General features: G+C 39.7%; 1 protein-coding gene across 2 annotated transcripts in view; it reads left to right on the forward strand.

Moving 5' to 3' along the window:
- The window catches only part of LOC134585390 (uncharacterized), a 111,420-nt gene that overhangs the window by 82,171 nt on the left and 6,048 nt on the right, over window positions 1–23,201 (forward strand). Inside the window, exon 2 of one of the 2 annotated variants that reach the window (XM_063440798.1) lies at window positions 20,506–20,992. In XM_063440798.1, coding sequence (XP_063296868.1) covers window positions 20,511–20,992 — 482 coding nt within the window. In that variant the 5' untranslated portion in view covers window positions 20,506–20,510. Of the gene's footprint in view, window positions 1–20,491; window positions 20,993–23,201 lie in introns of those variants that run through there. The other variant, XM_063440799.1, reaches the window with a different exon arrangement.

Raw genomic sequence — 23,201 nt, forward strand, 5'->3', positions numbered from 1 at the left:
TGTGTTCAATATGGCAATTCGATTCAAACAGACAGCATTATGTGCAAACGCGTGAGCCCGCAACTTCAAACCTCAAGTTTCATTTGTAATTAGAGGATCCAACACCACAAGCAATGTTTCTCTGAAACTGCTATGTTTATAAAAAAAATGGGTTAACCCTATCTGGACCTGGCACCCAGACCACTTCATTAAGCAGAAGTGGTCTGGGTGCCTAGAGTGGTCCTTTAAGCATGTGTGGGATAGGCAAAGGCTATCCTAACTATAAGATAAGGCCAGGGCCTAATGAAATTATTTAAAATTTGGGCCGACTAGATGGGTCGAATGGTTCTTATCTGCCGTCACATTCTATGTTTCTATGTATTATAGACACCAATAAGGACAATTTATCAGGTGCTGCTGTGCATTATTATTCAATTGTCCGATAACAGTCCAGCTGTTTCCATTATTTATTTTTTGTGCTATCACTTTGTTTGTTGTAGTAGATTTTTAAGAAGCGAACTGCATGCTGGACCTTTAGAGTCCAGAAGTTTCATCCACAGACTTGCTTCTAGCCCTGAGTTCTTTGGGGATAAGTCTGCTGGAACCATTATAAGAATAAATGATAGATTATATTTTGCTGTGGGTACTGAACACTCCGTGACTCTCTCTCTCTATATTTAATAATGCCCATTAAACATGTTATCCACATTTATGTGTAAACCTAAATAATGGTAATAACTTGAAAACAGGGCTTCCTCATTGCGAGCATTATACGCTTCCTCATTATTTAAAGCTATATAGATTTTACTTGTAAGACTAAAACGCAATGTACTGGAATGCCTCTTTCATTTAATTAGAGAGAGAATCATTAGAATCTTCAGTCAAAGCTATAGCTGTTAGTTTGGTGCATCAATGACTTCTTTACAGATTCTGCATGGGCTCTACATGCACGTTAAGACCATAATAAAGCAATTCATTTTAATCTTCATTATCTATAGTTAAAGGGCTCCATTCCCAACAATGGAGGTATTTCAATTAGCATTCCTAGGAAATGCTCGATAATAACACAGACATACAGACATACTGCCAAGGACAATGTCTATTGGATCATTCATTTATGTTTAAAAATGCATTAGTCACTGCCCACTGTACTATATTACACAATGGAATAAATGGAGCATGTTTTTTTAAATGAACTTTATACCTGATTATGCATTACAATGTATGTTTATGATGCATGAAATTTAAATCGTGGCCCCACAATAATCAGACAGAATGTCTGCATTAACTCCTTGAGAGCTGGAACACTATAATTAAAGGAACAGAGGATTACAGAGTTGGAAGGAAAGTTTTGAAGTTGAAGAGAAGAAGAATGAAGGGATAATGTGAAAAGCCGACATTAGAGAAAGGGTGGTCAAAGCTTTGCAGTGGGAAGAGTAAACAATAAAAGTTGAAAAAATAAGTAGCTGATATCAGGAATAGCATGTTTTAATGTCCACCCATCCATCCACCAGTCCACCCACCCAGCCATCCATCCATCCACCCAGCCATCTGTCCATCCACCCACCCGTCCATCCACCCATCCAACCACCCACCCACCCATCCACCAATCCATCCATCCACCCAGCCATCCATCCATCCACCCAGCCATCCGTCCATCCACCCAGCCATCCACCCATCCATCCACCCATCCATCCATCCACCCAGCCATCCATCCGTCCATCCACCCACCCATCCATACCTCCATCCACCCAGCCAGCCATCCATCCATCCAACCTGCCATTCATCTATCTACCCAGCCATCCAGCCATCCATCCAGCCATCTGTCCATCCACCCATCCACCCACCCGTCCATCCACCCATCCACCCATCCATCCATCCACCCAGCCATCCGTCTATCCACCCAGCCATCCGTCCATCCACCCAGCCATCCACCCATCCATCCACCCAGCCATCCATCCGTCCATCCACCCACCCATCCATACCTCCATCCACCCAGCCAGCCATCCGTCCATCCAACCTGCCATTCATCTATCTACCCAGCCATCCAGCCATCCATCCAGCCAGCCATCCAGCCATCTGTCCATCCACCCAGCCATCTGTCAATGCATCCAGCCATCCACCCAGCCATCTGTCAATGCATCCAGCCATCCATCCATCCGTCCATCCACCCAGCCATCCGTCCATCCAGCCATCTGTCCATCCACCCAGCCATCTGTTCATCCAGCCAGCCATCTGTCCATGCATCCAACCATCTGTCCATGCATCCAGCCACCCAGCCATCCATCCACCCGTCCATCCACCAAGCCATCTGTCCATCCAACCAGCCATCCGTCCATGCATCCAGTCATCCCCCCAGCCATCCATCCATCCACCTTGCCATCCGTCCATCCACCCAGCCATCCTTCCACCCATCAATCCACCCACCCATCCATCCATCCACCCATCCACCCAGCCAGCCAGCCAGCCAGCCAGCCAGGCATTCTGCCATCCGTCCAGCCTCCAGCCAGCCATCCGTCAATCCAGCCACCTATCTACCGATCCATCAAGCCAGCCATCCACCCATCCGTCCACCCACCCAGCTATCCAGCCACCCACCCAGCCATCCACCCATCCATCCACCCACCCACCCACCCAGCCAGCCATCCACCCACCCATCCATCCATCCACCCACCCATCCACCCAGCCAGCCAGCCAGGCATTCTGCCATCCGTCCAGCCTCCAGTCATCCAGCCAGCCATCCGTCAATCCAGCCACCTATCTACTGATCCATCAAGCCAGCCATCCACCCATCCGTCCACCCACCCAGCCACCCACCCAGCCATCCACCCATCCATCCACCCACCCAGCCATCCACCCAGCCATCCATTCATCCACCCAGCCATCCATCCTCCCATTCGTCAACCCATCCAGTCATCTATCCCTTTATCTATAAAGAAGACTGAGAATGGCGAATCTCCAACAAACCTAATTTCATAGTACATTTGAGATATATCAAGTGATATTATATATCAATAAAGACGTGTATATGTATATTTCTTCTCATGTTGTATAAACCCAATACACCATGCAGGATTAGTGAAGAGAGAGTGAGAGTGATTTCGCTAGCATTCTGTCCATTGTAGCCAGTGAATAAAGATAGTTTAAGGTTTCCATGGTAACCATATAATGCTGGAACTCAATGTAACATGTATTCACAGACAAACCAGGCTTTCACTGTGTAGTTACTTTCATCCGTGTATAAAATTCCCCAGTACAAAGGTTACACAAAGAAATCACACAGTAAGTACGTGTTCATATTATCTATTCAGATGTAACATTCATTCTCAATATTATTATTATTATTATTTTTTTTTAAAAGAAAGTTTGCAATAGGCGGATTTCTTTGCTTGGTTCCGGATTCTTAGCCTCTGCCGTTGTTCTGACTAATCTGTCACAGTGTCCAGACTCTGCCAGAGCTTTCAAAGGCTGGTAGAACAGTCATTATGCTGACCAATTAACCGCTATTCATGCCCAATAATCGGTGTATCACCCAGTAACACAGCACTGTCTTTAACACGAGACACATTGGGAAAATGCCTACAGCAGGGCTTTATTGAAATCACTACTGCCCTGTACAATGCACTTTGATTTCTATTATATATTATTATTACATATTGTTTTTATAAAGATCAGCTAGGACTTACAATACCCTGGCCTATACCCTGTAAGTATTTATATCAAAAAAGAATCTTTGAATAAAATAAAAAAAATGTGGGGGAAAAAACACTCTATTTTCCCATAGTTTGTTTATAATTTCTACACAAAACGCAGAAAAAGCAAACCTCAAAATGTATTAAAATTGGACTATTAACATTCGTTTATTAAGCCGAGTTGTTCAAACATATTTTATCTTTAGTATTTGAGTTTGTTTTGGAAATTTAATAGAAAAATACGAGGATTGAACAATAGTTCTGCTGAGACAATAACGTTAAAAGCATCACATAAATCAATGACTGCTATACAAAGTATATATTTGGAGAAAGTGGATTTAAAAGCATCGTGAACTGTTCTAAAACTACAATGAGCTGTTGTGGTTATGGTGCTCGGACTGTTCCTTTAATGGTGATTGCCCGGTCTTTCTGTTTCCTATATATAATTAAATACAGTTCCTCTTTAAAACACTTTTAAATGATCTACCTGTAAAGACAATATGTTTCTCACCCAATGTATAAAAAAATATAAATATATATATATGTTTTTAATTTACTCAGCTTTGTCATCTTATGTTTTTTGTTTTTTTTTACTACATATTGAAAAATCTGTTTGCGGTTTGTGGTAAGAAACAAATCAATTTCTATTCCAACATTTGGACGTTACAACACATGTTTCTGTTTTGATTGCTATTTCTTTTTTTTACTTGGAGGAAGAAGGGTTTGGGATTCATTTTCCCGTGGATGTGGAAAGTGAGAGTTGCCAGTGGTTCCCAAGCGTTTGGTTTAAGAACAACATTTTGTGGTTTCAAGTTGAGAACAAACACATTCTTGGTTTTAACAGTAATGTGGTCGATTTTGCGACACTTACAAGTACAATGCAATTACACTAATGAGACTATTGGTCGAACGTTACAGAAGAAATGACTCATGATCTGTGTTTTCAAGTTACCAGCAATTCGTTTCAGCTGCTATAATTTACAATTTTTGGGGGTTATTTTTATAGTCCGCTGTCTTGCAGAATGTAAGGAACGCCATCATATAGCAGATCTTATCCACGGGATTTAGCCGAGGAATTTAATGTTGGTCCATTTGCTATTTTGAATAGGAATAGTAACCAGAAGAAAATAGAATAATACAAAATTACACTTTTCGGCCCTTTTTCTCTATCTTTTGCTTTAACGTTATAGCGTCATTTAGTGTGATTTTCTCATTACAGAGGGGGGGTCTTGTACCCACTTTTTATTACTTTTTAATTAACATCTGAAGTCTTTGCTACACAGTAAACTTTTGACATCAACATAGGCTTTTCTGAAGATAGAGATTTGCAGTACACAGTTAGCAAATTCAGTACAATTCTCTTGGGTTGACCTAATACATACCAGCACAAAGAAAAACAAATACTACTGTGGTTACTCCTCAGCGAAGCTAACACACTTATTCCTGTATATTGACTACAGATTCAAACACCTTCAGTGAAACAATGGGTGGAAAGAGTTGAGGCTATGAGGAAAATGGACACCTTCATTGGTTGACCCAGGGCAAAAAAAGAAAATAATTGAGCATATGGGATCATTGGATACAATATTCGTTAACGGGACAACAGGTAGAGGGGATTTCTTCCAATTGTTTGAGGAGTAGATGTATATGAGTCCTGGAAATAAATTAACACTGCTGAATCTCTTCCCACAGTAGGTATGCATATATATATATTGGCTTATCTTTTAATAATTGTTGGGGTACGCCATTTTGAATATAAACTTATAAAGAGATCTATGAGGATTCCAGAAAAGCGTTAACAAGGTTTTATTTTTTTATTTTTTTATGTAAGGACCTGGGCTGCTGTCATTAAGAGTGACATAACTTTATTAAAGTATTGAAGTAAATTTACATTTTACGGTTATTACTCGTGGGATTAGTTTCATTCAACTTATTTATTATTAATTATTTTTTTTTCTTTATGTATGAACAACACTCACATAGCTAAGAGGATAGATATGTAAGATTTACATTCATACAATATTCATATAAGTTGAGTGTATGAGTAATGATTCTATATGAGCATATTAGATCTTCATTTTAATATCATACCATAGCTGTAATATTGTATAAGTTTGTTATGTTGTTGACATACAGATATCTGTATTTTTGTTTTTATATCCTTTTTTTAAATTTTTCTTTTTGTACCCTTTATAAAAAAAACTTGATAAAATCTTATAAAGATGAAAGTAAACAAAAAAAAATCAATAACATTACTTATAAATGTAACCAGTAGTTAAGAGAGAACAAGTAGGGGCTCTGGACAATGGGATTCCCTAAAAGTGAAGGAGTTCTTGATTGCCACCAATCTTTAATTACATATAAACCCATTTAGAGTAATTTATTTTACTTTCGATTGACATTTCCAGAATCTGCATTCCCAAAAATGCCACCAAGTTCCTTACAGCTACCCATACAATACCCATAGGGTATTTATCCATTAGCATTTATATTTTATTGTAACTGTGCCAAAAATGCTTTAACAATATTTAATAATCAGCCTCGACAGTTACAAGGTTATAGCAAAAATACTGTGCAATCTCTGTTTTCTCTGCCCTCAATATTTTTGTAAAAGATGAAAAAATAAATCATACCGTTTGCCTTTTGATAGTTATAACTGGAAAGCAATCGATGTACGAGGTAACTATTTGTCTCATGTTTCAATAAAAATTCTCCACTTTTTATAAAAAATCATTTAATAGTAATTGAGCTGAACTTCACCAGCAGGCTCGAGTGTTGTATAATGGTTTCAGATAAAACATACATTAGATATCAAAACTGTAACATCTTTCATGGCCTTTTTCTATACAAATTGTGTTTAGGTTTTCTTTTTCGCAATTTACTCTGATAAGCAATCAGAATCAAATCTCTTTTTGCTTCACTGAAAACAAGAAGATGGAGTCAATTAACATGTTCTGCTTCGGGTTAGAACGTGTTTCTTAACTTTCAAGTTTTTTGAGTTTTCTTTTGAGACCCATTTTTCATCTCACACATGCACGGGGGAGGGCAGGAGAGTTCCCTCGTGCTAGCCTTTGTCATTATTACAATGTGCAGGTGCTAAGATAAGATGGGATAAAGGAACACTGTGGTGTTATGAATACATATTGGTCATTTAGGCCCCCACCCCTGTATATAAGTAAAGAAACAAAAGAAAAGAAAAATGAAGAGAATTGGGCACCTTAGGCGCATGCGTGGTGCACCTAAGATTCTGCCATAGGAAATAATTAAATACAATGATTCTCTATGGTTGACTGTGATGGCACTGCGCATGCACATGTGCATTCACGGAATGTGACGGTATGAGAACTTGGAAGTAAGATTCCTGGCTCTCATACCCAGATGGCTTGGAGGTGTGACTTGAAGCTGTGCTATCAAGCCTTTTAAATCGTGTACTACAGGGTTTTGGGGGGTAGGGGGGGAGGGACTGGACCGCAAGCACTATAACAACTTTAATAAAATTAAGTTGTTAAAGTGCCTTCAGTATCCCTCTAACATATATACATGCTAACATTTCAAATGGGCAGAGAGGTACAGTGTAATTTTAGGGGTGTGTGTGTGGCCAGGGGTGGGGCTGTTGTGAAAATTGTGGTGACTTACTAAAATTATTTTTAAAAACTAAAATGTAATTTAGAATAAGAACAATGTATTTTATGTACACAGACTGATTTCTAAGCACATTTATTGTAGTTTAAAGATACCAGAGGCATATTTACTTTCATGATCAGACAAGATGATAATTATAACCTGTGCATTATCGCTTATCGAAAATATTCCTGCTCAGTCTCAGGGAAAATATTATTTTACAAGCATATCTCTCAGGGAACATTGTGTTAGTAGAAAACGAAACACATTGGGTGGAAATGTGCCCGAAGGAGGTCAGTTCTCGTTATTCCACTCAGGACTCTGCAAACAAGCTAAATAAAAGATGTCGTACTGCAATAATGTCTTGTATTTGAATTGTGTAATCCTATTTCTGTACCAGGAAAGGGGATTCTTCACTTACTCATACCCATATTTTATTCTTTTATTTTCTGTGTATTTTGTTTTCATACCTTTTTAGTCATTCACATTTATATATTAATGTTATTAATTAATCGATTTTTAGATTTTCCATGAGGTAAAATAATTACATCTCAGTATTATGTAACTGTATCATTTTCGTAAACCGCTGCAGCCCCAGTGAATGTTTCAAATGCATTATTGAACCGTCTGCCACTGAAATAGTTAAATATCAGCATTTGTTGACCTGATGGTCAGTCCATTATGCAGATTCGGCATTAAATTCTCCACGCTTTATTAAGCCGGCTTGCGTGATTTCAAAGGATTTTCTATCTGTCCAGTTCTCCTTCCTGCCTCCAGGAATAAAAATGACTAGATGGTGATGATTTTGTCAGATATTATTTCCATTAAGCAGTGATATAAATAGCGTACAGTGGGTTTCACTATTAGATCATTTCTCAATTCAGAAGTACATTTCAATAAACAGAATTTTTTTTTTTATCTGCTTATGCCACATATTGCGTCCTATTCACTTCTTCCATAACACGGATGTTAATATTCTACACGCTCAGAAGGTATCGTTTGATAATTGTTAGAAACTTTCAATGAGTCAGACTGGTTATCATGTCAGCCCATGCACCTTTCTCCTCTGCAAATTCTATCCAAGAAAAGTTATCGTATCGTGCATTATTTCGAGGAAACAGATTTAATCTTCAGCTTTAATGAAAGATTCCAATTTCCTTGGCGTACTCATTGTATCTCTGACATTTTTTTCATAAGAACATTTTCTTTCTTAAAAACTGGTTTTATGGGAAATGGATGCAGAAGGCATTTACAAATCTCAGAATCTAAAAGCAAGGCCCTATTTAAATCGCGGGTGCCGTTCTGGTTACCCCAACTGTTTTTATTGCTTAAATAAAGAGTAATACACTATATAGCACTATTTTATTTTACATCCTTGAAAACCAGATTGGTGTATATCCCCAGAAGAATCTTTGTACCAAGTTTATTTAACTAAAGCGAAGTTAAGTATCGACCCGCATATAATTGTGTGCATTCACTTGGGGCTGCACAGCATGTTTTGAGAGCAGGATATTACACATCGTGGTTTTTATAAACTCACTGCATAAGGCTGTCAAGTTACAAAATATCATTTTAAGATACAATTCATATTTATTTTCTAAGATATATAAAAAAAATATATTTTATTACATTCATTGATGTTAATTTTACAGTATTAATAACCACCAAAAATCGTTCCATCACTTCTTAGCCGTAGTCCGAGACTCCCATAACTCCCGAGACTCGCATAAGATCATATCACTGTAGAGATCTTACATTGAAAATTTATAGACGAGAAAATATTAAACATTGTGATCCTTAGCTGTTGGCTTTGCACGTCTTTGTCACATTCCAGTCTGGGCCTAGTACAGACTGATCTAAAACTTCCATCACACCCCTTGTTTTGGAAAATATATTGTAATGGAACAAATGACTCAAGATTGTGTCCTACTCACAGTACTGATTACAGAGCTCGGGGGGGGGGGGGGGGGGGGGACGGGACATGCAGCTGCTGATCTCACTATCTACATGTTTCCAAATGTTCCTCCTTACTGATAACACATGCCCAGCTCCCTGGAATATGGAGGGTGTTCAACGCAACTGCGGCAGTAAAGGTTGCATGCTTTCCTTATTAATTCAGCCTAATTTCCCTCCACTGCCCAAATGCTCTTATTAGCTTCTAGAATTATAAGTATTTGTTCCCGTATTGAAGTGAAAAGGAGCTTGGTTTGAGAATAATATTGTGTCTGTATCCCGTTCACCCATTAGCTGAGGTAGACAATGATTTCTTCTAGGTGTGTGTTCTACATTGAAATTCAAATATAAAAATGTAATGATTTGTACTCTGTAACATTCACCGGCACATGTGGGGTTATCCACTAAACTGCCAAACCTCTAGGCTGCATACCGGGCCATTCGGTCTGCCCTGTAATTCATGGATTTGAAATTAATGCTTCAAACAGGCCTGAAGTCTGGATTAAATGCTTCGGATCCGAGTCCAAAGGCTTCAAATCTGGGCCCAGATTGAAAAAAGTCAGAACTACATTATTTGGCTGATGGCAATGTTTCCCAACCCCCTGGATATAGTATCACCCTCACCCCTACCTATTGGCAGCAGATAGAGCCCTAATAATAATCAGGGAGAGATCCCAATGTCTACTCCCAGCCCTAACCTTTGGGCGGCAGGTGGGGGCCATGATATAAATATTAAAGCTAGAGGACGGTATAACCCCCTCATGATATAGGAGTCTCCCTTTGAATGCACGGTGCAATTTGTGCTTATGATACATACATACAGACATGATAAAAAGAAAGGATGATTTTGCCAAAAAAATTAACTGTATATTGTACACATTTAGAGACTTTTGTAAAAAGTAATTATTTTACTAGAATATTAATTCTTCCTGATAGGCAAAAAAAAAAAAAAACAACAACAATATTTATTTTTAATAGTGAGTCTAGTTATCCAAAAATAGAAAATCCAACCACTGTTTCGCCAGACATCAACGAATGCTGACCGCATGCTAATGTTTTGTGATTTCATTAAGTTGCAGCTAATGCAGGATATGTTCCGTACAAGCCGTTGGTAGTGTTTATCCTATTAGGAATGTCGGATAATGAGTGTATAATGTTTTGTGTAAGTATAATTCTATGAGGTCATTTTCTCACACCACTAACTCCATTTAATCCCAATAAAGAAATGGCAGTTCTGTGATACATGTGGCTTATTTTCACAGCACTAAAGAAATGTAGGCATAATATTTTACTAACAGTGCAACAAAATTGTAAATAAAAGATTGGCGCGTACAAAGTACTTACATAAAGGTAACGCGGTCATAATAAAGGGTATCCAAGTGAACGTTTGTTAGATATTCAGAAAGTAAGCACGTGTTATAACTGGCGTTTATAAAGTACCAACATATTCAGCAGCGCAGTACAATGGATTCAAACCATAACGACACAATAAAGACACCGGCATGTTCTACAATTTCTAAAGCTCCAAAAAGCTGTATTGTTTTTCTACCCATTATGTGAAGGGATTCCCCTTTGACGTTGCATTACTGAAATAAATTAACTTTTGCACAATATTCAAATTTTTCGAGTATCACCTGTATAGGAAGTGACTCAAGGGGATTCCTTAAAGAGACACTATCGGCACCTAGGTCTCTTTTTTATTATTATTATTATTATTAATAATGGTATTTATATAGTGCCAGCATATTACGTAGCACTTTTCAATATTATCAAAGCTGGAGATTTAACAATAAACGAGACAATCTTATTGAAGTGGTCTGGGTCAGTGCCCCTGTCTGTTTAACCCTGTCTTGTAGAATATTGCAATTTTTGAGAAACTGCAATAATTTTATTTCAGGGTTAATTCCAACTCTAGTGGCTCTCTTCCAGATAACCACTAGAGTTGCTTCCCGGTCTCCAGGTGAGTTTTACCTTGTTAAACGATGTTGGACATCCTCACACTTTACACGAGGACGTCTAAAATCTTCAAATTTCATATTGGAAATCATTGATTGAACGCCTTCCAATGGGGAAGTTTTAATGCGCACGCAGCACTTGCCGCGCATGTGATTTAGGTCTCAACATTATCTCGGTGATGCAGTTGGAGAAGACCGAGCCAGTGTCGAGGGAGTCTTGACGCTGGGCAGAGATAAGTAAAAAGGGGCTTTTACGCTATAGTGTTCCTTTTAACTTTGATTTTATAACTTTATCTACGATTATATTATTAGAACAAAAGATGAAATACTGCAGATTGGAAGGGAGAGGCAGTAAGGGCTGCCTTGTGGAGCAAAAATTATTATAAAAAGGAAAAAAAAATACTAAAGAAGATAAAAAAAAAATACAAAGAAAATCAACAGTAACTGGTAAATGTATCCAAAGCTCCATCGTGTACCTGATGCAAAACAAAACCAATGTATAACCAATGTATATAGGTGTTCAAAGCAGAGAACATTGACAAAAGTAGTCCAAATACCTTTTTTTTCAGGTAGTTCGGATAACAATACTTATAAGCGTAGCTGGACAAACAGTATTAACCCATGTGGCTGCATTCTCTGCACTCCTGTAATATACCACAAGGCTGTCTCATTCAATCCACAGTAGTGCACCAGACAGACATAGAGTAATATGGTACACGTAGGGTTACCATATCCACCATGTTTTCTGGGACATTGATTGGCAGCACTTGAAAATACTGTCCTATATTATGTATTATGTATATGCTGCAGGATCCCGATTGATTTATCACCTGACTTACCTCTTGCAATATCTGACCTCTACATACTGCCAAACAGTACTTTCTATATGTTGCCCATCAACCTGTACAAGTGATATGTGTCCCAGAAAACATGGTGGATATGGTATCCCAACCTATATATCTTTAGGAGAGTGTTTCTATTAAATTATTCTCCTGGACCTCAACATTTCAGTCCAGGTCGTTCTGTCCTTGGCTGAACTGTATATGTACACTCAGAACAAAGTGAGGGAGACGTTGCTAAGAATGCCGGCTTATGCTGCAACGCTTATCTATACATTTCTTCACAAAGTATATTAATAAATTTAAATGAAATCCATTTAGTTTGTGTGATTTGCTTCTAAATGTAATACTTTAATTTGAGAGGGGACATATTGTGGGTCCACTCTGATTATAATGTGTATAAGCAAAGAGAAAGTTCAGTGTAGTAAATCTAGAAATTAAAGAGATCACATCAATTTTTTTTGTTAAAGGGACAATATAGTCATGAAAACAACTTTAGCAGTTGAAGCAGTTTTAATGTATAGATCGTGCCTTTGCAGACTCACAGCTCAACTCTGTCAATTGTGAGTTAAATCACTTTGTTTGCATGTAACAAGTACAGCCTCCCTAAACACTTCCTGTAAAGAGAGATATTATGTTTAAACTTTCTTTTTTGCACAGTTTGTTTAATTTAGAATTTCTTATCTCCAGGACTGGTAATAGCTTGCTAGACCTCCTATGTGTAATTAAAGTTGAACTTACAGAGCAGGGGATAAAAACTTCTAAAGCAAGTTAACATCTGATTGAAAATTAAACCATGCATTCACGCAGGCTGTGTCAGTCACAGTCAGGTGAGGCGTGGCTGGGGCTGCATAAACAGAAACAAAAGTAATCTAACTCCTAAATGGCAATTGAGCAGTGAGACTACAATGGCGTGATCTATACACCAAAACTGCTTCATTACGCTAAAGTTGTTTTGGTGACTATAGTGTCCCTTTAAGCCCTGGTCATAAATAAGACCTATTATCCCAGTATTCAGCACCTACTTTTTTATACAATTATTCAGCACCTACTTTCAATGGATCACTATGGCCAAACAGATCATTGTAATTTGAAGAAACAGGACTTGCACAAGAAAACCGTCTGTAAGGGGTCAATCCTGAGGTATAATTACAGAATATGAGAGAAAGATTTTCTCTATGTTTATTTATGTTCCTTTCCTGCTTCCAACCACCGTGTCAGATTTTTCTTTTTATACTTACCGTATTTTCTAATTTTGCTAGATGTAATCCCGATGAAGCAATTTTTACAATTAGTAGTTGAGTGACGTTAAATTAGATTAATCGTCGACATCCTTCTCTGTGAAATAACATACTGAAACTAAACAAACTAAACAAACACACGTCTGGAAAGCTAGTGAACATTTAGACAGTTTGTAATAGCCAAGACAGGAAGGACTAAGTGCATCATATACAATTTTAATTGTGCCTCCATGACCGGGGAAAGACCAATGGATGTTTAAGAATTCTAAGATGATTAAAAGTTCTGTAATTAGCTCAAGAGGAAAAAAATAATAAGACTGAGAGCTTTGAATATAGGGATTGTAAACGAAGCCATCGAATAATAAACACAGACTTTTCTAGAAGCCGTTAAATGCAAAAATGAGAAAGTCATAGCACGCATTATTCTGTGATTTTACATGAATACGTCAGGGTTTAGTTATCGTCTCGTCAGAAGGAATCAATTACTATCGACGTTTCTGTAATGTATCCAGCTATTACTTAGAGTCGCCCTACGGTGAGCTTTGAAAGACTTGTCTTTTGGACACAAAATAACTAAATCCTTCAGAATCTGTTCCGTTCCCATACAAATGTACAGTCGCACAGCCGGCAATCCTTGCATGCTAAATAGCATAATGAATTGAGGACACATAATCAAGTCTGGCATTTCTCCAAAGCAGCCGAATGAGAATCGCTGGAGGATACGCTAACAATGACAACATTATGGAAAAATAAATTAGAAAGCACTTCACACCTGACCTTTGTGTTTCATTAGGACTAACCAGGCAAACGCTTTAGAAGCCGCACCTCGATTTCCAAATCTGAGCCCGTCGCACAGGGCAGTCTGTCTTCTGTCTATTTCCGAAGGGGAACACATGCTTATTTCTTACCAATTAGCACTATAAACATTGGGATTTTACCCCTCTTAATACTTTAAGGGAAGAACGTGTGACTAAAGGATCAATGACAGGTTTTATATTTCCTGCATAATCAGTAAATCATTAGCTCGCATGTAATAAGCTCTCTTTTCTTTACTGCCATCTTTAGAAGATATATCTGTAAAACCATTATTTGATAAGAAATTGACGGGGCATCTGACATTATCATTCATTAGTGTTGCGACTCACACTGCTGATTATAGATTAAAGATGATGATTAATTACTAGCAAACAGACAGAGTTTTATATTAACCATGTAAAGAAAGGTATAAATGATAAATTACTAAAAAAACGCCACGTGAATGAATAAAATAAGTTAGACTTTGCCGGGTTATATCTTCTGAGTGAATAACTTCACAGAATCTATACTGGAGGGTTTAGATTTTTTCATCTTGCAGATTAAAGGGACACTATAGGCACCACTTTAGCTCATTGAAGTGGTCTGGGTGCACTGCCCCAGGTCCCTTAACCCTGAGCAGGTAATTATTGCAATTTTTAAGAAACACAGCGCTGTATTTAGCGCAAGGCAAACAAGGCATTTGCCTTGGACAGCACTTTCCAAATGCCAAAGGCAAATACCTTCTTTGCCTTGACTTATGGGGGGCCCAAGAGTTGGCCGGCTGGCCACCCTTGAGCCCCCTAGGGCGCCTGGACAGTTTCTTTGCAAAAGGGGGCGGGGAAGGGAGCGCTGATCTGAGCTCTTCCTGCTCAGCTCCCTCGCACAACCCGCAGTGATGCTGGGCACCGGAATGTGACGTCACTTCGGCGGCCGGCATCACTAAGTGGCGCGGGAGCTCCGTTGCCACCTATTTTGTGCACCCAATCCCCCCTCCCCCCCCTTGCCTGCCCGCCCTCCATCCTGCATGCCTGCCCGCCCAACGGCTAGCCCAGAAACCCCACTGGACTCCAGTTAAAAATCCACCCAGCTCTCCCAAAGGTAGGGAGGCTGGGTGGATTTAAATTAAAATAAAAGTAAATCATTATTTGTAAATGTTGGGGGGAAATGTGTGTGTCAGTCTGTCAGTGTGTGTGTGTGTCAGTCTGTCAGTGTGTGTGGGGGGTTGTCTGTCTGTCAGTAAATGTGTTGTTATAGCTGTCAGTGTGTCTGAGTGAGTGTATCTGTCAGTGAGTTTGTTTGTGTGTGTCTGTCTGAGTGTGTTTGTCTGTCAGTGAGTGTGTGTGTGTGTGTGTGTGTGTGTGTCTGTCTGTCAGTGAATGTGTGTTTATATATGTAAGTGTGTCTATCAGTGAGTTTGTCAGTAAATGTGTGTTACTGTGAGGGAGTGTGTGTGTTTCTGTGAGTGAGTTTGTGTGTGTCTGTCAGTTAATGTTTGTGTACATCTGTCAATGTGTGTGTCTGTCAGTGAATGTGTGTGTATGTCTAACAGTGTGTGCCTGTGAGTGTGTGTTTGTGTGTCTGTCAATGTGTGTTTGTCAGTTAATGTGTATCTGTCAGTGAGTGTGTGCGTGTCTTTCAGTGTGTGTGTCAGATTGTGTCAAATCAATAATTGTGTGAGTATGTGTGTCTGCCAGTGAGTGTATGTCAGTGTATCTGAAAGTGTGTGCTGGTCAGTGAGTGGGTGTGTCTGTGTGTATGTCAGTCGAAGCGAGTTGGGGGAGGAGCAAATATAAATTAGGGGGTGCCCAAGTTCCGGTATGCCAAGGGCAGCACAAATTCAAAATACATCACTGCTGCTACGGTTAACTCCACCTCCAGCAGCTGTGCACCAGACAGCCACAAGAGGGACTTCCAGGCTGTTCTGCGACTTTTGGTCACCTAACTGACGCTGTACATCCTCACGCAATGCATGGGGAAGTCCAGTGTCACCTAAAACTATATAGAAGAGCATTGAGTTCCTAGCACTATAGTTTCCTCTTAATCTCTTCATGAATTGCCCATGGATACAGAATATATAGATACTATATACAAGTAGAGGGTAGTACTGGCACACTGTATTCTATGATGATAAGGATGATAAGACAAAAAAATTACTCACTTTTATAAACTCACTATGAGAGAGTACAAATTGCCCTAACTATAAATAAAACCAGCAAATCGGCAAACCAACCACAGCTCCTCACCATAACAATTTTTCATCTGGTCCAGACTTCTTTAGGGATATCGTACCCCATACTCCATACTCTATAGACAATGTTTGATAATTCCGGATTTGGCGAATAACCCATTACTGTGAACAATTTGCAATAAATAGCGTAGAATAGATTATTGGTTATTTGGGGAAGAGTGGGAGTCACTACTGTTAGAAATATCCCTCTTTCTCCCAGTGTTGGAGATATTGTGTGATATCATCGGGAGGGATATATAAAAAACCCGATTTCTGCTTCATGACAATCTGCACATCTATACTGCAAGTTAGTTATTCACTCAAGAACAACGGTTCTTTTACATCACTGTACAGATTTATGGAAAAAAAACTTACAGGGTTATTTACTGACAATTCAAAGGGAATTAAAAATTTAGGTTTGAAATAGTTGGACTATGCTTTGGGTACTCCGGCCTTAAATTTGAATTCACTTTTAATTCTCACTTTAGTAAATAACTCTGTTAGTTGTTCATTAAGCCACAAATTGCAGGTAATATACTTTTTTTAAAATGCAACTTTTGGAGCAAATTAACCAAATTGGCGAAAGTTCTCGAAGTTATATTTCCATGTCAGTTTTTATTGATTTTAAACATATTATTTTGGGGTGAATTCCAGACAATTCATTGTTTCGTCAGTTTTCCTGAGTCTCACATTGTCAATCACAATTTAGGAAATTGAAATGGGGTTTCTAATATACTGTGAATTTCAGAAAGTAACCAAAGAATGTACAATTTAGGCCAAAACAATGCACTTTATTAATGCTCCCAGTTTGGTAAATTTGATTTAGAAAAATGAATTCGTCAATATCTGATAATACGAGGATTACTGAATAACCTTTTTTATTTTTTTGAAGAAATTTTTTCATTTATGAATTTATTTATCCTGAAGGAGGCTTAAATATTTTGGTGTCTATTTATAAGATTTTGTACTTTCTATCAGAGACATAACTAAAAACCACGAGGCCCCGGTGTGATAATTGCCCTGGGGCCTCCCCTGTACGTCTACTGCTCCACCACCCACACACCATATGTTTACCATCCCCCTCCCATACGTTTCTCCCTCCCCCACTCATACACACAGACACACACATACAGGCACACACACAGACACACAAACAGTGGCGTACATACCGCGGTCGCAGGGGTCGCAGCTGCGACTGGGTACCCGCCACCATCTTCTGTGGCCCCAGCCCACGCGGCAAACTGCCGGGACCGCTGTCCAAGGAGTCCATCAGGTGGCCCATGCTGTCAGGGCCACCCGATGGATGTGGATTTAACAGCGCAACCGGGCCCCCTGTGATTACATCACTGCTGGAAGGAAGTGACTGCACGTCACTCGTCCCAGCTACCACAAGGTGCTGCGCTGGAGGAAGAAGAGGGAGTCAGAGTGGGAACTCTGACTCCCATCCACCTGAGCTACAACTGGACCCCAGGGAAAGTCACCCTCCTACACCTAAAAGGTAGGAAACAGGAGGGTGACTTAAACATTGTGTGTGTTTGTCTGTATGTGTACCTGTCTGTATGTATGTGTGTGTGTGTCTGTATGTATGTATGTATGTGTGTGCCTGTCTGTTTGTATGTTTGTGTATTTGTATGAGTGTGTGTCGATCTGTATGTGTGTGTCTGTATGTATGTGTACCTGTCTGTTTGGGGGTGTGCCTGTCTGTGTCTGTGTCGGTCTGTATGTGTGTGTCTGTATGTATGTATATGTGCCTGTCTGTATGTATGTGTGTCTTATGTATGTGTCTGTATGTATCTGTGTGTATGTGCCTCTATGTATGTATGTGTGTATCTATGTATGTGTGTGTCTGTTGAGGGGAGGGAATGGGGGGTAGAGGGGTGGGCCCACGGTCAGATTACTACCAGGGCCCCATGGATTGTGTGTACGCCACTGCATACAAACACACATTCACACACACATACATACAAACACATACATACACAGACAGACATACACACACATATACATACACACACACACACACCCTACAGAAAGACATACAGACACACAGACAGACTGGCATACACACATAGACAGACACACATACATACAGATATACAGACACACATACATACATACATACACACAGACAGACATACACACATACAGACACACATACATACAGACATACACACATACATACAGACACACAGACATACACACAGACAGACATACACTAACACATACATACATACATACATACATACATACATACATACAGACACACAGACATACACACACTTACATACAGACACACAGACAGACATACATACATACACACATATACAGAGATTCATACAGAGATTCATACAGGCACACATACCTTTCCCTTGGGGTCCAGCTCAGCCTGATGGAAATCACAATTCCCTCTCTGACTCCCTCCTCTTCTTCCTCCCGCGCGGCTCCCAGTAGTTGCTGGGAGGAAGTAGGCAGTCACTTCCTCCCAGCTTCTGACATCATCAGAGGGGCTTGGTCGCGCTGTTAAAGCGCTGACCGGGCCCTCTGGAAATAAATAGCATTGTGTGGCCCCAACAGCATGGGCCACCCGATGGGTCCCTGAACATGTGGCCCATGCGGTTACACCCCGAGGGCCGTGGCCACATTACTTAGCAGGTGGGACACGTGGTCGCAGGGGTCCAAAGGGCGGCAGGGCCGCCTGGAGTGACGGGCGACCTCTGCGACCGCGGTAGTTCCGCCACTGCTTTCTATTTATCTGAACTTTGAACATTTATACTAAGTTTTATACCACCTAACGTGTACCTTCAAAGATGGCAATAACTAATGTGAGTTTTATATTATTTTAATATAATTTTATAAAAAGTATTGCAATATTTAGGAAAAATAGCTATCACAAAAGAAAAATCTCCAGTCAGGCTATTTTTTATCTTGGCCAGTTAGTCAGATTCACGTTTTGAAGTCTATCATGGAAACTTTTCGATGTGATTTCATGAATAGATTAATGTCCTCAACTTCCTTGTATATTAAGATATTTTCCCAACAAAAAACAAAATATCTTCTTGTGGGTGTTTATGGAGAGTTTGATAAACAACTTCTATGCTAACGTAAGACGTGATTTAAGTGTTTTTTCACTCAAGCAGATGGAGTGTAAAACAAAAACGTTACTGTTTTAATAAATGAGCAAAGGTCCAGGATCCCAGAGTGTTTCTGTGACCCCTGACAGCATTCATTCTGCTTCTATTTTGCTGGAAACCACCAGACGTATCAAAAACATCTGAGATTGTGAAGCAAGGAGTTTTGACAGATGAGATAATCATTGATCAGATTTATTGAAGCCAATAACTCTTCAAGTGTCAGCAGGTTGTGAATTGTACCCAAAGATGTATTGCTTGGCCCATTGGCACTTGTGATTTAAAAATATTACTGCGTTCATGTGGAATTTCCCTGGGTAATAAATTCTACTTTTTTTAAACTACCGACATTGATGTAATGTCAAAGTTGCCTTGTAAATAAATGAGTTCATGATTCGACATCAATAAATGGCATTTTGAAATTAACCTGTACTCATCTCTTCCTGTAAAAAAAAATAGCACCTGGATCTACAACACAGAGTGCCATAGAAAGATTGTAATTATAAGAGAACAAGGAGGATTTATGATGAGCCCACAGCTGTAACGCTACAGGAAGACCAGACCAAATGAATAACAAACATTTATCTAGTGATCAAGCTGTTTGTAACTGGTCTAATGTTTGTTTATTGGTCTTGTGCCAGTGCGTTGCCCAAAACCTTCCTGTAAGACAGACTTAATTAAAGCAGGAACTGAGGTGCTATTTCCAAAATAAAAGTGTAGAAATATATAAAGACATTCACGGTTCTCTATTAAACTTACATTCTCCTCCAGGCTTTTTTTTTAACTTTGCCATGTTAAATGGGAAGTCGAGGTTTTTGTTTTTTTAAAAATGAAGCTTTTATTTCATGAATCCCTGGTCAAATTGACAAGATGTTTGCTTAACACTGTTCCTGAAATGAAATATCTCTTGTTACTTTGAACTGATATTTATATTGTAGTAGAAATATATAATTTTTAATGATGAACCGTCTAATGTTGAACATGGTTTCCCCTAAGACTCCAAAGCTGTATCACTTACAGACAGTGGTAACACAATTGAAACACTTACATTTTTTTTAATTTTCTTGTTTTTCAGTTACAATGTGGCGCTGGGCAGCATTGAGTGCCATTGTGAACCTTTGGCTCACTGTAACGTTCAGTTCATGTCAAAGTGGAGATGAAGCCTTAGAAGATTTAGGGTCTGGGTACATTGTCAACACACTTCGAGATCAGCCTAAGGAACCTCAGGACCACCCATACAAACCAAACACCAATCAGTGCCAGCTGACTTTTGTGACTCCACCACGAGAGTCATGTACTAAAAAGGACTCTTCTTCGGTGTTAAAAGAAGACGTTAACTACCTCAAAACCATTCTTCAGGACAGCAACCGGATTCTGCACAGCCTGCAATATACAGTCAATGCGGACACTCAAGATCATGGCTACCAGGAGATCATCTCAGAATATAATAAGGGAACCAAAGAGGACAACAAGGAATTCTATATGACTCTAAACAAAGTCATGACCGAGATTCAGACCCACATGAATGATGACTCTTCAGATGTTCCTGATGAGAGAAAGAAGTAAGTATCATTACATCTCAGAATCTTTCCTCTAACTGGCTCTTATTTGAAGTCTTTGGTAAATATTGATTTATATACATTTTAGTCCTTGGTAAATATCCTTTGATACTTTTTAATCACAGAGACAGAATATGGCTACACTTGGCCCTTTTCATGGTATCGGTTTTGGACTCCTTTTCCGTACACCGTGATCTCAATCCACCCTAATAAAAATATCCACAGAACATCTTAAGAGTAATCCTGTACACGGATATTCCTGTACTCTGGTCTGTGAAAAAATAAATACATTGGGGATTATTATCATTGTGAAATGTAGAGAATGGACAGACAAATTACTAAATTCCGTAAATTAATAGCCAAGAAAAGAAAATTCCCAATTCCTCAATCTCATTTATTTTCAGCTTGGCGGCTTTGACATCCATTTTATCATTGTTTGTCAATTCCCTAATGCCATACATTGACATTACACAGTAATAAAAACTTGACATGCACTGCTGTGTGCGATCACACTCCCCTCGTTCTGACAGTCCTTACCTCCCCTTCTATATGTGTTATCTCCTGTTCCTGTCCTGCAATCTACACTGAACAAAATTAAAAAAACAACACATTTGTTTTGCCCCCATTTTTCATGAGCTGAACGGATCTAAGACTTTTTCTATGTACACAAAAGGCCTATTTCTCTCAAATATTGTTCACAAATCTGTCCAAATCTGTGCTAGTGAGCACTTCTCCGTTGCCGAGATAATCCATCCATCTCACAGGTGTGGCATATCAAGATGCTGATTAGACAGCATGATTATTGCACAGGTGTGCCTAAGGCTGGCCACAATAAAATGTGCAGTTTTACTGTGTTGGGGGGATCTGGGGTGGTCCAAAAACCATTCAGTATCTGGTGTGACCAACATTTGCCTCACGCAGTGCAACACATCTCCTTCACATAGAGTTGATCAGGTTGTTGATTGTGGCCTGTGGAATGTTGGTCCACTCCTCTTCAATGGCTGTGCAAAGTTGCTGGATATTGGCAGGACCAGGAACACGCTGTCATATACGCCGATCCAGAGCATTCCAAGCATGCTCAATGGGTGACATGTCCGGTGAGTATGCTGGCCATGCAAGAACTGGGGTGTTTTCAGCTTTCAGGAATTGTGTACAGATCCTTGCAATATGGGGCTGTGCATTATCATGCTGCAACATGACGTGATGATCGTGGATGAATGGCACAACAATGGGCCTCAGGATCTTGTCACGGTATCTCTGTGCAATTAAAATGCCATCAATAAAATGCACCTGTGTTCATTGTCCATAACATATGCCTGCCCATACCTTAACCCCACCGCCACCATGGGCCACTCGATCCACAATGTTGAAATCAGGGCCGCCACCAGAAATTTTGGGGCCCCTGACAAAGTACAAGGTCGGCCCCCCCCCACTCCTCCCCCTGACCCGTGCTCCCCCCCACTAGTCCACCCCCCCGGCCGCCCACGAGTCCACCCACAGGACATCTACCTAGTCAGCTGACAATGGTGCAGGACTTAATGTGGTGTGTATAGGGGAGTTGAATTAGAAGGCGTGTAATGGATGTAGTGTTTGTGTGTATTAGATACTTTTTGTGCAGTAACTGCAGAGTGTGTGTTTTTTTAGCGGATGCAGTGTGTATTGTGAACGCAGAGTGTGCTTGAGTAGTGGATGTAGTGTGTGTTTGTGTAGTGGATGTAGTGTTTGTGTGTACTAGATGCAATGTGTTTAGTGGATGTAGTGGATGTAGTGTGTGTATTAGACACAGTGTCTCTGTATAGTGAATGCAGAGTGTTTGAATGTGTGGTGGATGTAGTGTGTGTACTGTGAATACAGGATGTTTGTGTAATGGATGCTGTGTGTATAGTTAATGCAGAGTGTGTGTTAGTGTAGTGAATGCAGGGTGTGTGTCAGTGTAGTGAATGCACAGTGTTAGTGTAGTGAATGCAGTGTGTTAGTGTAGTGAATGCAGTGTGTGTCAGTGTAGTGAATGAAGTGTGTGTCAGTGTAGTGAATGCAGAGTGTGTCAGTATAGTGAATGCAGAGTGTCCTAGTGTAGTGGAAGCAGTGTGTTAGTGTAGTGAATGCACAGTGAGTCAGTGTAGTGAATGCAGAGTGTGTCAGTGTAGTGAATGCAGAGTGTATGTTAGTGTAGTGAATGCAGAGTGTGTGTCAGTGTAGTGAATGCAGTGTG

The sequence above is a fragment of the Pelobates fuscus genome, chromosome 2 (assembly GCF_036172605.1).
Source record: "Pelobates fuscus isolate aPelFus1 chromosome 2, aPelFus1.pri, whole genome shotgun sequence".
Classification (NCBI taxonomy): domain Eukaryota; kingdom Metazoa; phylum Chordata; class Amphibia; order Anura; family Pelobatidae; genus Pelobates; species Pelobates fuscus.